Genomic DNA, 14685 nt, shown 5'->3' on the forward strand with positions numbered 1-14685 from the left:
AGCTGCTGCCCCGCAGGTCCTTATCACATGAGCGTCTGAGGGCGCAAGGCGGCACACTGCGCTCTAGCGACGACCGCTGGAATTACACGGACGGGGGCTTGGAAAAAAAGAGAAAAAAAAAAAAAAAAAAAAAAAAAAAAAACATTACCCGGTCAGAGGAGATCATAAACAGTTTATTAGTTCTTTAATGTCTGTATAATTTGTAAAAACCACATGGCCACACCTTAGAGGAGGCGGTCGGCTGTCGGGAAACACCTTGTGTGAGATCTATAATAACCAGCCCAGTAGCAGGGAGGCGGTGATGCGGCCATCCAGCGCTCCTCTGTTAATTTCTAAGGGGGGAGGAGTTTGCCAACTTACACCGGAGTGGACAGCAGCAGGCTAATGCACCCGGACGGACAAGTTGACCCTTTGTAAGGGTTCAAGTGTTTTGCAAATTCTTTGTTGTCATTTATAGCAGCCGGCACGACGTCAAAATGGTGAGTTTTCTTGTCCTTGGTGACGTTTTTGTCGTTAGATGATTTTGCTTTTAAGATAAAGTCAGTCTTCCCTCAGTCTGACGACGGAGGCAAAGCTGTCCACCTGTTGCGGCTGACAGGTATGCAGCTTCGTAAACCTAAACCCCACCACTGCACTTACCTTTCATTTCAGAGGCCTGCGTATTGTATTTCACCCGGGTAGTACCTTTATTGGTGTATATACTGTGCATTTTCATTGTGTGTGGCAGAGTTAAAGCGACAGTCGGAAGTAGGCTAAGGTGTACATTTCCTTAACCTGTCGTTTTAGTAAAACAGGTTTCGTCACTTTCCACGGAGTCCGCCCTAGAGGCAGTTTGGTGCTTTTCATATTCATTTGCCCACAAGGCTTGATAGTCTCTACACAAAGACTTGATCCGCCGTCGTATGCTGAACTCTGCTGTGGCCTTAACTTTCTAGATAGTGGCTGCAGTCATGTTCAAATGAAGGCCTTACATATTACATCAATTGTTTCATAAACAGAAAAAGTCATAAGAGTTTTCAGAACGAGTTTACCAATTTTATTCAGATAGTAACACTCTTGTTAGTAAAAGGCCTGCCCAGTTATTTCATGTCAACTTTATTTATATAGTCCTTCATCACAGGTTCAAAGAACTATTTCATCATTTGATTATTCTAACTTCCCTGAAATCAGCAATGAAAGGAAGACCTAAAGGAAACAGTGTGACACTGTGATTCCTATGGAGAAAAATGGGAATTTTCATTTTTGATATGTAGCCAAGCAAAGCTAGGAAATACACTCTGTAAACATCCACAACACGGCTCCTGACCTCTTTTGAAAGTGGGAAAGCAAACACCAAACAACTTTTTCCTTATAATCATTCACTAAGTCATGTAGTTCTCCCTGTCGAGCGTTTTTCTTTGTCTTGTGGCGATAATGTTTGGTCAGTGAAGTTACATTTTAATGAACTGTGCCAACAGTAAAGCCCTCCATTGACCCCTGCTCTGTGCGTGTGTGTGTGTGTGTGTGTGTGTGTGTGTGTGTGTGTGTGTGTGTGTGTGTGTGTGTGTATGTTGAGGATGTAGCTGATAATGTAGAATGACTGAGTGAGGCTCAGGGACTCAGTGTGTGTTCATGAGTGTGTATTTGTACATATACACATCAGCCACTACACACACATCGCACAGTGCACACCAGTCCCTTCTTCCATCACCGCCCCCCTCGCACACATCACTCCTGCCCCCCTGACCCTGTGGTGTGTCTGCTTCGTTAGATGCGCTTCCTGCTGCTCTTCAGTCGCCAGGGGAGGCTGCGTCTGCAGAAGTGGTTCACGCCCACGCCAGAGCGAGAGAAGAAGAAGATCATCAGGGACATGACCACCATGGTGTTGGCACGGAAACCACGCTCCTGTAACTTCCTCCACTGGAGAGACCTCAAGATTGTTTACAAGAGGTGAGTGCTGCCCCTTCAAGCATGCCTGCCTTGTCTAAATAGTACACCCTCACGTAGCTGTCACTTTCTCAGCTCTGTAGGTCGCAGTGCAGTGTTTGCAGCAGTCTCTGTTTTCCATGTTTGTCATGTGTCCCTGTTTAGCTGATCCCCCTCTGTGCCAGTAGGCTATGTAGCTAAAAGTCATGGTTTTGTCCCCCTCTCCTCAGGTATGCAAGCTTGTATTTCTGCTTGGCTCTGGAGGACCAAGACAACGAGCTGTTAGCACTGGAGATACTTCATCGTTATGTGGAACTACTGGACAAATACTTTGGCAATGTATTTCATCATGTTTCATCACATTCTTTTACTCCATATTTGAGCTTATCTTTAAGTGCAGTGTTGAAATTTAATGGCAGATGAAGCCTGGACTACACTATAACACAGCATAATAGATTCTATTGAACCGTGGTTAAATCTAAAACATTATGTAGGCTATGTAAAAACAATTTGCATTATTCTGCTTTTTTTTTCCATTGAATCATAATTGGCATTAACCCCAGTCATACCCCTCCAGGTGTGTGAGCTGGACATAATCTTTAACTTTGAGAAGGCCTATTTTATCCTGGATGAGTTTCTAATGGGAGGGGAGATACAAGAAACATCAAAACAGATTGTGAATCGCTCCATCGAAGCCTCAGACATGTTGCAGGAGGTAAGACAAGCTCGTGCACACACACACAAACACACACACATGCATACATGCATACTCACATACACAAAGCAAAGTTCAGTTTGCATCTGTTGTATGAGAATCTAACATCTGTGGTAGGAGTCGCCCTTGCAGTTAATTAAAGAAACTGACATGTTTGGAATCTAGTTCAGACATTAAGTGGATTATGTCTTAAAAATTATGGCTGTGGGGTACTTTTGAATTGTGGAAGGGTCCAGATACTCTAAGTAGGTGTTTCATATTTTACTAAATATTAACACTTACCATGAATTCTTTAGGAGGCTCCAGTGGGGAGATTTAATTCTTTTGATTTGTGTGTGAACTTGCCAGCAAATGTAGCAAGTCCCCGGTGTGAAAGAGTCCAATTAACAGTGGTGCTGCCAAGTCCCTGGTGTGTCCTTGTCTTTTTCATAGCTAATGGGCGTCTCTGGATGACCCATAGCTGGTGCTCCTTTTTATAGACTTGTGTCTGTTTTGCTCTCTCTCTTTTTCTTTCTGTCTCTCTTCCTCTCTGCCAGTTTTTTTTTTTTTTTTTTTTTTTTTTTTTTTTTTTTCCGCAAGTGAGAGACAGATTTCCCTGGAACTTGTAGGTTTATGCTTTGCCTCCTGCTTTTCCTGTAGGTGTATGGCTCTGTGTGGTACAGTAGTTGACTGGGTGTGTTGTGCTTCACCCTCCCCTGCACTTGTGAAGAGGGATGACTAATACTGCAATCTAGAGTTCAATATGTGCAGTGTAGCCTCCCATTCATTTTGACTGTTATCGCTTCAGGATGACAACAGTGATTGGTATGAGGTGGAGCTGTTTGGATGACCTTGAATATGGACAGAAAGGTTAGAGGCTCTGCTTGTGTTAGTAACCGTGTGTTGGTGTTCTCTGCACTTTATTTCGGGTGATGTGTACATGTGTGACTGTGAATATCAATTGGAGCTTGAAACATTGAGACTGAGTGCTTCATTTTTGTTCTGTGTGCCCTTTTCTAGACCATGGAGGAGTATATGAGCAAACCTGCATTTTAATGCCTGGAGAAGGACGTAACAGTGGGAAGGAATACAGGAAAACAATGTGTTGTAGATGAGTCAAAGAGGTTTCTGAGTATGGAAATAGATTCTGCTCTGATGCTGCTGAACTTTTTTTTTTTTTTTTTTTTTTTTTAAATGGGAAGCTGAATGTCTGCACAGTTTCTGTCTGACACATTGTGCCTTCAGTTCCAACACAGCTTTGTTAGAGAATAACACCCCGACTCAAGTGAAGGAAAGAGTTCAGCATTACACTGATTCCTTATTTTTCAAATTTGATGAAGTAGTTACTGAAGATCAGCAACATGTGAATCATAACCATGAAGTGCTTTTAGACTTATAAATTTGTTGATTGTTCTATTTAAATCATGTATTTTATTTAATATATTGATAGGGATTGGTTTCATTCCAAAAACTCAAGGCTCTATTCATTTTTAGGGGAAAACTATTTGAAACTCACCAGTCAATATGTCGAAATCCAAATGATTCAGTCCGCAGGAACTTGAGTTTTGTAATGGTTTTAAGATAACTCAGATCTTAAAATTAACCCATGACAGACTATACTTTTATGCCACCAAATACGTTATGAGACGGATTTTTTTTTTTTTTTTTTTTTAACTCAATGGTGAATGTTTAATTTTGGAATGAAACCGATCATGAAACACTATTAACTGTGTTTAAGATAAAGCCTAGATAGTGTGGTATGGGTGGGGCCATTAGTCTCTTAAGGGAGCGGTTTAGTGTGGGTGTGAATATCACTGTTTTTATACCAAGTGCAATTTGTAATGTTAAAGCCTATGATTAAAGATGTGTTTTGATAATTATCTGTTTTGACTAATAATTTGTCGTGTTTTGATTCATTCATCAAGAGGCGCTCGGGTTCGTGGAAATCATTGTTTATTTCTATCATTAACAAAAGTGAAAGTGATCTATAACCTATAGTGCATGGTGTGAGTTAATAAGGCAACACAACTCAGCAAGGAGAAAAATAATACCGCTGATGCTTTATTTTTCTGATTCATCACACATTATTGAACATGTACAAAATGGCTTAAAAATGAGCATATATAGCACAACAACTGGTATAGGCTAACAATACAGAGCTTCGCAGTATGAAAGGGCTGGAAGGCAGGCGACGGTCTAATCTTTAAATTTGTAAGTAATGTCTCCATAATTGTAACATTTAAAATGCACGAACCCTGAATATATCACGAGTCACAACAACACTCGTTCTTTATTAGCCCAGCACACTGCCCTAACGAAAAATCCCTATAATATTCCTATAGTAATTCTATAGGGAGGTGATTCTAGTATCAGACTTTATTTTTCTCTATCATACATGGTACCACTATAACATTCCTACAATGCGTCTATGATATTCCTATAGGGACTGTGACAATGGTATATAGTCCTACATCCTAAAAATCATTATAGGATTTCTATAGTTCTTTTTCGTTAGGGTGATATTTGTAATACCGGCTATAATTCATATAATAGAAATTGGCAATGTAAACTAGATCACGTCCACCAGACTGGTTATTTTTGAGACAGTATAAACATTATATTCATATGTCGTGCGTCTTGCGAGGTGATAGGCTACATCCCAGCCACTGGTTTCCCACGGTGCTCCATCTCTTCCTCATTCACGGTCTGTGGAGCCGAGGTCTCGGCCGCTATCTCATCTTTCCCCTGCGTCTCTGTGGGCATTATCTTCTCCTCTGTGGCAACCTCGGTTTCCCTCTTGGCCACTGCGCTTCTGTCACTGTCCACTTGCCCTAAGTAATCCTTCATCGCTTGCTCGTACAGCTCATATGGGAACTGTCCTTTCAGCTGCGCCTGGGTGTCCCGCTTGGTGATGGTATTGGGGTACTCTGTAAGGATTTTGGCGGCCAGGTAGGTTGTCACCTCGTCTTCCACGTCATCATCATCACCGTCACCGACATCTGTCTGTCGTTTCAGGGGCATTTTGTTGAGCTCGGATAAAAATAAGTTCTCCCTGCGTCCAGAGGGAGAGGGGATTTTAGCTGGAGCTGGTGCTGAGTTTGCAGCCGGAGCGGACGCACCTGGTTCCCTGTCCGGGGAGGAAGCGGGCTTCAGGGGTCTCTGCATCACGGGATACTCGTTACTGATAGTCTCCACACCGATGATGTCCAAAAAGTCCTCTCTGTCCATGTCCTCAGGGGCAGTCTTGCTCTTCAGCGGCAGTCTCCGGCTGAAGTATCTGATCTTGGGTGTCTGGCCGGTCCTGTAGTGAGTTGAGCCTTGGGGGTGGCGGTGCAGCTTTCTAAGCTCCTCTGTGATCAGCATATCGATTAGGTCCTGCGGTGGGACGTGGAGCTTTAGGGAGAGCTCCAGCAACTCTTTCACTGTCCGAGGATCCACAATGGAGGGGCGTATCAGTCTCTTTTTCTGCTCCCCGGTGTTATCCCTCTTCTGCGTCTGGTCACTCATCTCCAGGACCTTCAGAAGGTAGTAATCCACCAGCTTGGTGTCATCATCAGCCTCCTCTTGGTCCTGGCTTGCACGGCGTTGCATCTCTTCTCTCTCTATTTCCTCCTGCTCAGCTGCGTCACTCAGCGCCCTGTCCATCTCTTCACGGTTCCCATTCACCATCTCCTCTGTCTCCTCTCTCTCCTCCACGGGGACCCAGTCCTCTCCTCCAGCCACATCATCGTAGGCCAGGTTTCTGAGGCTGACCATGTCCTCATCCTCCTCTTCATCATCGTCCCCGAAGACGTCTCTCTTTTGGCCAGTGGTGGTGGGCATCCTCCCGAGCTCTTCGAAGATGGAGCGTAAATTTGCGAGGCTCTGCGGGGTGTACTGCTCGTCCAGATCTTCCGTAGCCCGTTTGTAAGCGTCTCTGTTCTCCTCGTCCTCAAACATCAGCGGGTATTTCTTGTGGGGTCTGGGCAAGTTACCGTAGTCTACAGGTGCGCTGACGGGGCTGCCAGTTTCTTTGGTGCGGTGCCTGTATGTGCGGCGGTCGCTCCTGGGTGCCGCTGGAGAGCTGGGGTTGGTGTCCCTCCCGGCTTGTTCCTGGAGAGACTTGAGCAGGGCTTTCACCAGCTGCTCAGCGGAAACGTCCTGCCTCTGGGCGGCGGGTGGAGACTGACGGTCCCCGGCGCCTTCATTCTGGAGCGAGGCAAGCTGGAGCAGGACGCGGAACTTGTCCACTTCGTCATAATCCGTTGGCTCTGGTCGGCCCCCGTTCCGCTGCTTCAGGTTTTCAATGTACTCCAGGGCTTTGATCATGTCTGGGCTGGGCGGATAGGCAGCCGGCAGACCCTCACTTTCTCCGCCTCGGAGCCTGTGGTGGCGGGGAAGAGACGCCGCCTGCACGGCGCATTCATGGAGGAGGAAGGCCAGCAGGACTACGGCTCCTCCGACGGGCAACTTGAGGTGGAAATGCAGCATTATAGGCTATTACCTGTAGATCAAGAGAGTAAGCAATACATATTAGTGAAGCATAACAGCCTTCAGCGCGGCAAAGACAAAATACTTAAAGCAGAATGATATGCTTTCCCCAGTTATTTTGGCCAATACTCACTCGGTAGCCACATATACAAGCACAAGGGGTTTGTTTTGAAACAATTTGTATGCCTATCAGGGAGTTTCGCTTGGCAAATTGAATGGTATGATGCTGTGCTTGAAGTGATACAGTCTACATCGCTGGATGAGTCACTGCCCGCGTTGTTATGGGCAACCGCAGCATCCGATTTCGTCTTCACATCATAAACCCCAATTGGAAAAACACAGCCTTTTACGTGTGTTAGTTTAATTGGCAACGAATTCCTCATTACCATCGATCTCAGCTTGTTGAGAATGTTCTTATAACAAAGATAAGGCTCACGAATAGATTAGCAAGATCTGCGATAACACCGTGTAAAAAGACTTCCTTCCAACCCAGTTCGTCTGATTGATTTTAGCCTATAAATTAACAAATTCCAATGGGAATATTGTCTTACCTTTGGCAATAAAGCTCAAACAGCAGTGAAGGTGTATGGCATCTCCTCTGGAGCGCTACTGTTCTGTTTTCAGCACTTGGACAGCTCCCCTCGTTATATGAGGCAACACCTGACTACCGCGTCATCGCAGGGCGCACGCAATAGTCAGTCGTAAGAAATCCATATAAATGATTCAGGCTTATGATATGGCATGCTAAGCAGCTCGGTAAATTATAAATAGCTCTCGGTGTTGTCCGTTGCACAGCGCCGGTCTCTATAGGCTATTTAATGGAGAGATCTTTTAAAAACTGGAGGCAGATACATTGGCCTCAGGGTTGCAAGCCCTATCTCTGGCAATATGACAGATCTTTTAGTGAATACTCTTTCATTCATCAAGATGTTTCACCAATCCCTTATGCATGAACACACAACACTTTTAAGGAGAGTTCATAATGTGACGCGACGCTCATTCATGTCTTTTTTCAACACAGCGTATGTAAATACCGACACATTCTGACACAACATTGTTCTTGTATTAACCCATGTTACGCTGCAGATTAACACACATCTGTCTTATCCCGAAGTAAAGACATGGTTGCAGGGACGATGTCACTCTCTCTTTGTACCAGTGAAGGTATGCAATAGCTCCTTCTTATTCATTAGGTTGTAAAACATCAGCGCAGGCAACCTTATCTGATCCAGTTCTTGTCACGGCAGATGAAGAGTTAAGCCCGCCAGCGATGACTCACAGGCTAAAACCACCACGGAATTGCTGTCGCAGTTTAGCCCTCTCTCTCTTTCTCTCTCTCTGCGGACAGAGACGGTGATAAACGCCCTCTCGGCTGGGGACCAAAGCTCCGGCACTCCGCAGGTCGACAAGATAAAGAGGCCACAAAGGGAGAGCCGTCAGTAAAAGGTCACGGTTGGGTTGAAGACAACGTTTCTGATGGGATCAAAGCAATGTCGAGCACTTAAATGTGTCTTTCACCACCTGTCAAAGACTGCTCATAACCTTTGATATGAGAATATCATGTAGATTTAATAAGCAAAGACACAAAGTCATCAGCATCATCATCATCATCATGGCTGTATTTGTGCAGCAGGCACTCTTTGGACAGTTACAAGGTGTGAATGATGCAGAAGCAAACAAACATCACGAAGTCCATCTATATAACAAATCATCTGTGCTGTGCTGACTTCCCTAAGCAACGTTCAGAATTCATATTAAGTCCCTTTTGAAAATGTAATCTTTATCCTGATCTGAAGAAAAGTTTTGCCCTCCTATTTGCAAATGCCTCAACACCTTTTGATTTTAAATAATGGAAGCAGTCAAAAGAGCTTCATCTATGCACATTGAAAATGAAATTTAGGTGCATAGGCAGGCATCTATAAACTGGAGCCAAAGCGTTTCTTTAATTTAATCAATAAAATCTTTAATTCCAATGTTTTTATTGGAATACTCTACTTAGGCTGTGGTTAGCCCATTTGTGGTTTGTCTTTCAGGCTTAATTCTTTGTTGGTATCTTCCTGCGAGCCCACCAGATGGTCAATCAAATGGATTAGGCCAATTCCATCCTAATTGATGTGCCAACAACTTCTTTAGGCTCCCATGTAGCATTTAAAGTGAATCCAACTGACACCCTCCATCTTTCAGTCCAGCTCTGCTCCCTCCCGCCCCCCCCAGTCTCACTGCACATCCAATCTCATCCCACATGGCCCTTATTTGGAGCATGTTGCAATGCTTTTACACCCATTAAAGTAGTATTAGAATTGAGTGCCCACTTAATCTCTTCTCCTCTCCCTCATCGGTGCCTCACATACAGTTTCATAACGAGGGGACCTTGACACTGTTGTGTGCTGTTTTTTTCCCTGAGTTTTACATCAGCTGCCTGCTCTCCAGGGAGAAGGAGCAGCATAGAGCCTCCTGACGTTAACAGGCACATCCATCTGCTCGGTGACTGGCTGCTGTGCCTGCTCGCCTGTCTTAAGTTCCTCTGGGGGTGTGTGTGTGTGTCTGCACAAAAGAAAGGGGAGCAGAGTGAATCACAGAGAGAGGCAGAGAAAGAGATGTGGTGTCATTTGAAAGATGAGTTGTATAATCCCGCAGCATCATTCCTCTGACATCACATCTCTCCATTCATAAAAAAACACAGCCTCCACCTAGAGGGACATTAGTGATTCCAGAGGTCATGACAGCCAGCACGCTGTAGTATCAATCAGGTTACATTCTGTAGCATCCTCATCAGGAAATGAATGTTTGGTGGAATGAGCTCATTTTCTGCTATCAGTCTTAGGGTGGAAATAATGAAAAGGAACAAAAACAGTAGGGTTTCATGGAGATAAATTCAAATTTTCAGCTCAGTATGTGGCTTGGGATGCTGATTGATGGCACTGTCGTATATGTGAGCATAAACGTGAAGAAAGGAGATGTTATACGCAAAGAAAGGAGTCAAGAAAAAACCTTTTTAGAGTTTTCTTGTCGAGATTAAGGGAGTATTTGCTCAGTTGAAAATAACTGCGTCTTTCTGTTTCGTGATTTGTTATGTCCTGGGTTCTCGCAAGTGCACAGAAACGCGCACACATGCGTATCTGTATGTTTGCCTCAGTGGCTGAGACTCTCAAAAACTGGGCTTGTCATTGGTACAGTGTCTGCTAAAAATAACTCGTCATGTGGCTGTTGTGATCGCTGTGTGTGTGACTGATCATGCATCACAACAAATCAACAGACAAACAAATGCTTGCACGAGCTCTCTGCAGTGCATTTTAGTGGGAAATTAGGTATTTCTTCAAGATTGCCCATGCCATTGTCTAAGCAGTGGGCATTTTTTTGGTCACCATTGCTATCCAAGAATGTTCACAACAGGAAAAATCATCTCCAGTATAGCCAGATGGCAAAATTAATGTTGAAAGTCTGGTTGACGAACTTGTGACTTTAACTTGTCTGTCCATGTGTATGTGAGCCTCAAAGTAAACCATCCTATTAGCATCTATTTCTAGTTTTCAATGTGGAATGGTGATTTGAGTTTACATTTGGATTTGAAAAATACCTCTTTCATTTGAAGGCATTTCACATTGTGTGTGGGTGTTGTCTTGTAGCTATCCATCCGTCTATCTATCTGTCGGTCTTTGTTTATGTTATGCCATCCCCCCGGGCACTATGATTATTCTTCATGCTGGATCAGAGGGTTTTAAACTCAATTCGCAGCAGGTCCCTGGTGACAGAGGATTCACTGGCTGAATCTGTGATTTTTCTCCAGGGCTCGTCGTGTGCTGTCAGTGTGCATCGTGCTATACAGACCAACACAGCTACTTAAGAAAGTGGAAAACAATAGACACATTACCAGTGGTGGGTGTTGTACTGTTATTGTTAATCTGCTGAATGATTTTACTGAATAATAATCTATCTATGGATCTGCTGGATGCTACTCTTGTTCTCTCATTGTCTATTTCTTTGTTTTCCTGTTTCACACTCTTCCTATTTACTGCTTTCTCCCTCTCCCTCACGTCGCCTCTAATTGCTTCTCCTTCATCATTTCATATCCTCTGCCAATACCCCTCCCTATCCCTATCCCTTTCCTCCTCCTCCTCCTCCTTTATGTCACTACAAGCACAGCAGTGGCGAGGGATGCCGCCTCTAACTTCATGTGAGTCAAAGCTGTGAGGAAGACGAATTAGCTCAATAAAAGCTGATGTGCTTCAAGAAAAACCCGTGTAAACACACATACAAACACAAACACCAGAAGCTAAGGTCAGAGGTGTGAAGTGCGAGGTGTGTGTGCTTCAGTGTAATGGTTTCGGCTTTCGGATTTCATACATGCATGTCTATTATGCTGTGACCCACACAGAAAATTAATAAGATGATCCCACTGCAAGAGAGAGAAAGGTGACAGGTGTGGGAGGCCACATGTGGTAGCTCTTCCCATTGTCTCCTTTTGTTTGTTTTCATCCGCTTCTCCCCCTCCCTCGCCCCTCCTCCTCCCACTCTTCTCACCCAGCATCATGAGGTGCGGAGAGAATAGCACGCCCGTTGTCATGGCTCACCTTCTTTTGAACTACGGTCGCCATGGTGACGCTGCCTCACAACCTCTCGTCGTCTTTTCCACCTTTTCAACCTCGTTTCCACCTTTTCCACCTGTCACTGTCCTTCTCTTCCCCCCATCTCAGACGCTCCGTTTCCAAGGCTCGGCGCTTTCTTAGACGCTTACCCTCTCCCTCTTATGCCAATTATCATGGTAAAACATGGTCCCTGTTCTCAGGAGCCAGGTGGCTTTGATGGGGAACATAGATTGTGGTGATTAGGACTGGAATATGTTGTTTGAGCCATTAGGACAGAGGAGTATAGAGTGAAAATAAGGAGGGGAGAAGTGCACTATTTTGAGCATTATGGGGAGGTGAGAAGAAGAGCAAAGGAAAGGAAAGAAGGTGGGGAGTCTGTGCGCACTTAGTCTGTTTGAAAAGGGCACATGTCCACATAATGCCAGAGGAATTTAGCAGAAGACCTGTGTGAGGGGGCTGAATATCTCTGCACTAATGAGACCAACTTTGCCAGCTGAGCCTTTATTCTTCTCCAATCAATGCTCACTGTTTCATTCCCTCTCGTACAAACTAACACTCGTGTAAATTAAAGCTTGTAATTTGTCACTTTGTTCCTCTCTCAAGCACCTTTTTTTTTACTGTCGTGTGCCTACTAGGTCGCTTCCCGCATCCTGAACCTCATCTTTGCTCCCGTCCCCTCCTTGCGTCACCCCTCCTTCGCAGAATTGCTTCATCCTTGCTTGCCTTCTCACCTTCAGTTACCTCGTTCCAGCTCTTCTTTCCAGTAAACCATCAACCTCCATTTCATTCTTGCTCTTAGCTCGTTTTTATTCCCTTTCATACCCTCTTTTCACTCCTGAGCATATTCACGGGTGTCTGTGTGTGTTCACCTTGGTTGTGTCTGACTCATCCCTATTCAAGATACTTGTGGTTGTGTGCATGTTGTTTTTTATGATTTCTTAAAAAAAAGGCATGTTTTGTATGAGCACGCACACACACACACACACACACACACACACACACACACACACACAGACACATGCGCATATGTTGGTGTTGATGGTCAGGGGCACAGTGTGACGCACTCGCTGACGTCACCAGAGGCAGAGGCAGGATGTGTTTTTTGATGAAGAAATCCTGTTAACGATACTGTGTCAAGCCAAGCCAAAAGAATGTAATGAGGAACAAAGGTCCGCTGGGAGCCGTGGGAGTCGTGATGTGGAGGATGACATTTCCTTAAAACGCGTGCCAATTAATATATTGTATGAAGTACATTTGCAAGTCATGTTTATTAATCTGTGATAATCCATCGCTTTTGAATAGATGCAGCTGTATCAAAAAGGATCCACTCCTGCTGTTGAGTAATACTTCACATATGTCTAGGAACTGCTGCGTGGGTGTATTCACACATTATAATGATGCTGGATAAAGGCAGCAAAGCCACCGTTTTCTCTCTCTGGCTGGTTTTATCTGCAAAGAATGGCCATATGTATGTAAACCAGTCCGGATGTGCAGTGTCTAGGCAACTGCGGTGGCTGTTATGTCCATTAAAGTCTGCCACCTTTCCCCCGTCCTCCTCCACATCGCTCCATCTGGACGGACAGCGTGTTGGTGTGAGGCTGTCGGGCAGTGTGTGTGTGTGTGTGTGTGCGCTCTGTGAGTCCCTGAGTGTGTGATGCTGTTGGTAACATAAATCCTTGACCGCACTGGAGGTGTCTCATTATAGCTAATGCCCAAATATATATGTGTGGATGGCGAATGCAGCCGTCATCGAGTTGGACAGTGACTGCAGTGTGCCACGCCCAGGGTATTTTGGGGAATGTTTTTGCTGTGAGAGTTTAAATATCCTCCCTCACGCACAAATTCTGTTCTATTTTTTGCCTCCGCACTTCATCTGTCCACTATGATCAGTCTCATTCATCTACCCTTGCCCCCCTCCCTCTCCTCCACTTCGCTTGTTTTCCCTCCTGCTCCTCTTTCTCTGCTTCATCTCCTGCCGTCCCTCTTTCTCCACTCTCCTCTTTCCTTCTTTCTTCCTTCACCCATGTGTTATCTTTGCGGTCTCTCTCTACCACCACTCCCTGATGGCAGAGTGATGCTGCTGCCCTGGCTGCATCCCAAACCACTTGCCCCCTCGCTCCTCCACCCACCATCCCCTGCCTTCCTCCACCCCTGATGCTATAAATACCCAGCATCGGTGAGTCATCGCCCAGACATATCAGTTGCTGCCTCTCCCTCTGCATCTCCTTCCCTCCATCACCCCCTCCCTCCCCCCACTTGCCGCTTCAGTTGGGCTTATTACCAGATCTCACACATCGTCGTCCACCTCCACTTTGGCCCTCATGCTGTGCGCATCACGATGACCCAGACGAGCCAAGGCAAGGCAGTGCCTGGCACAGCGCGGTGTAGCCAAACACAGCCAAAGGTCAACTTAGCACAGTACATTTCCACCAATAACAGGCTCAGCAGGGCTGCGTGCGTTATGAGGAACACAGAGTCAGCTGAAAAGGAGAAAAAGTACAAATAACAAAGCAAGTGCGTAGTGAACTGAACTCTGATTTGCTGTTGCATTTCTCTTTAAGTAGCTTGGCTTTTTCATATTATGAAACAATGGCACATACAGTACAGGCTGTATCTCTGCTGGTTGCAGCACTTCATTGAAGCTGTCATTATTATAAGATGCCATTGTTTTATCGCTGCACCATATAGATGTCTTGTGCATCACTGTATAGACATTTCACGATAATTAAGCAAGACATATTTGGCATCTTTTGAAACCGTGGGACCTCCTTTAAAATTTAAGTTCTGTTAGTTTGAACAAAGATCCACTCTGCATCATGTATTTAGAGGTAAAGAGTTAAATAAGTTACCACTTTTCACTGACTTCCTAATGATGCATTGGTGAAAAAAATGTGATAAAAATATGAACGAAGGTGGGCACGTTGCTCACACCGCGATCCTGCATAAAATATAGGACAGGGAAAAGATAAATGGGCAGGGACCAGATCCTCCTGCGGATCTTTGGCACTGGAGTCTCGCCTTTTCCTCTCC

The 14685-nt window shown here is 44.9% G+C and overlaps 2 protein-coding genes across 3 annotated transcripts; one reads left to right on the forward strand and one right to left on the reverse strand.

The window, feature by feature from the left end:
- Nucleotides 1-330: 330 nt before the first annotated feature.
- Nucleotides 331-4476, forward strand: ap1s3b (adaptor related protein complex 1 subunit sigma 3b). 2 transcript variants are annotated; one of them, XM_030075174.1, is made up of 6 exons: nt 331-479; nt 1751-1929; nt 2136-2244; nt 2483-2620; nt 3408-3469; nt 3620-4476. In XM_030075174.1, the coding sequence occupies exons 1-5, from the start codon at nt 477-479 to the stop codon at nt 3447-3449; spliced, it is 471 nt and encodes a 156-aa protein (XP_029931034.1). In that variant the 5' UTR covers nt 331-476; the 3' UTR covers nt 3450-3469; nt 3620-4476. The 2 variants fall into 2 exon arrangements, with proteins under 2 accessions (XP_029931034.1, XP_029931035.1); XM_030075175.1 differs by lacking the exon at nt 3408-3469.
- Nucleotides 4477-4636: 160 nt separating this feature from the next.
- Nucleotides 4637-7681, reverse strand: scg2b (secretogranin II b). Its single transcript, XM_030075173.1, has 2 exons — nt 7621-7681; nt 4637-7082 (listed from the first exon to the last, which is right to left on the reverse strand). The coding sequence occupies exon 2, from the start codon at nt 7067-7069 to the stop codon at nt 5252-5254; it is 1818 nt and encodes a 605-aa protein (XP_029931033.1). The 5' UTR covers nt 7070-7082; nt 7621-7681; the 3' UTR covers nt 4637-5251.
- Nucleotides 7682-14685: the final 7004 nt, after the last annotated feature.

Source organism: Myripristis murdjan, chromosome 17 (genome assembly GCF_902150065.1).
Source record: "Myripristis murdjan chromosome 17, fMyrMur1.1, whole genome shotgun sequence".
NCBI lineage: Eukaryota > Metazoa > Chordata > Actinopteri > Holocentriformes > Holocentridae > Myripristis > Myripristis murdjan.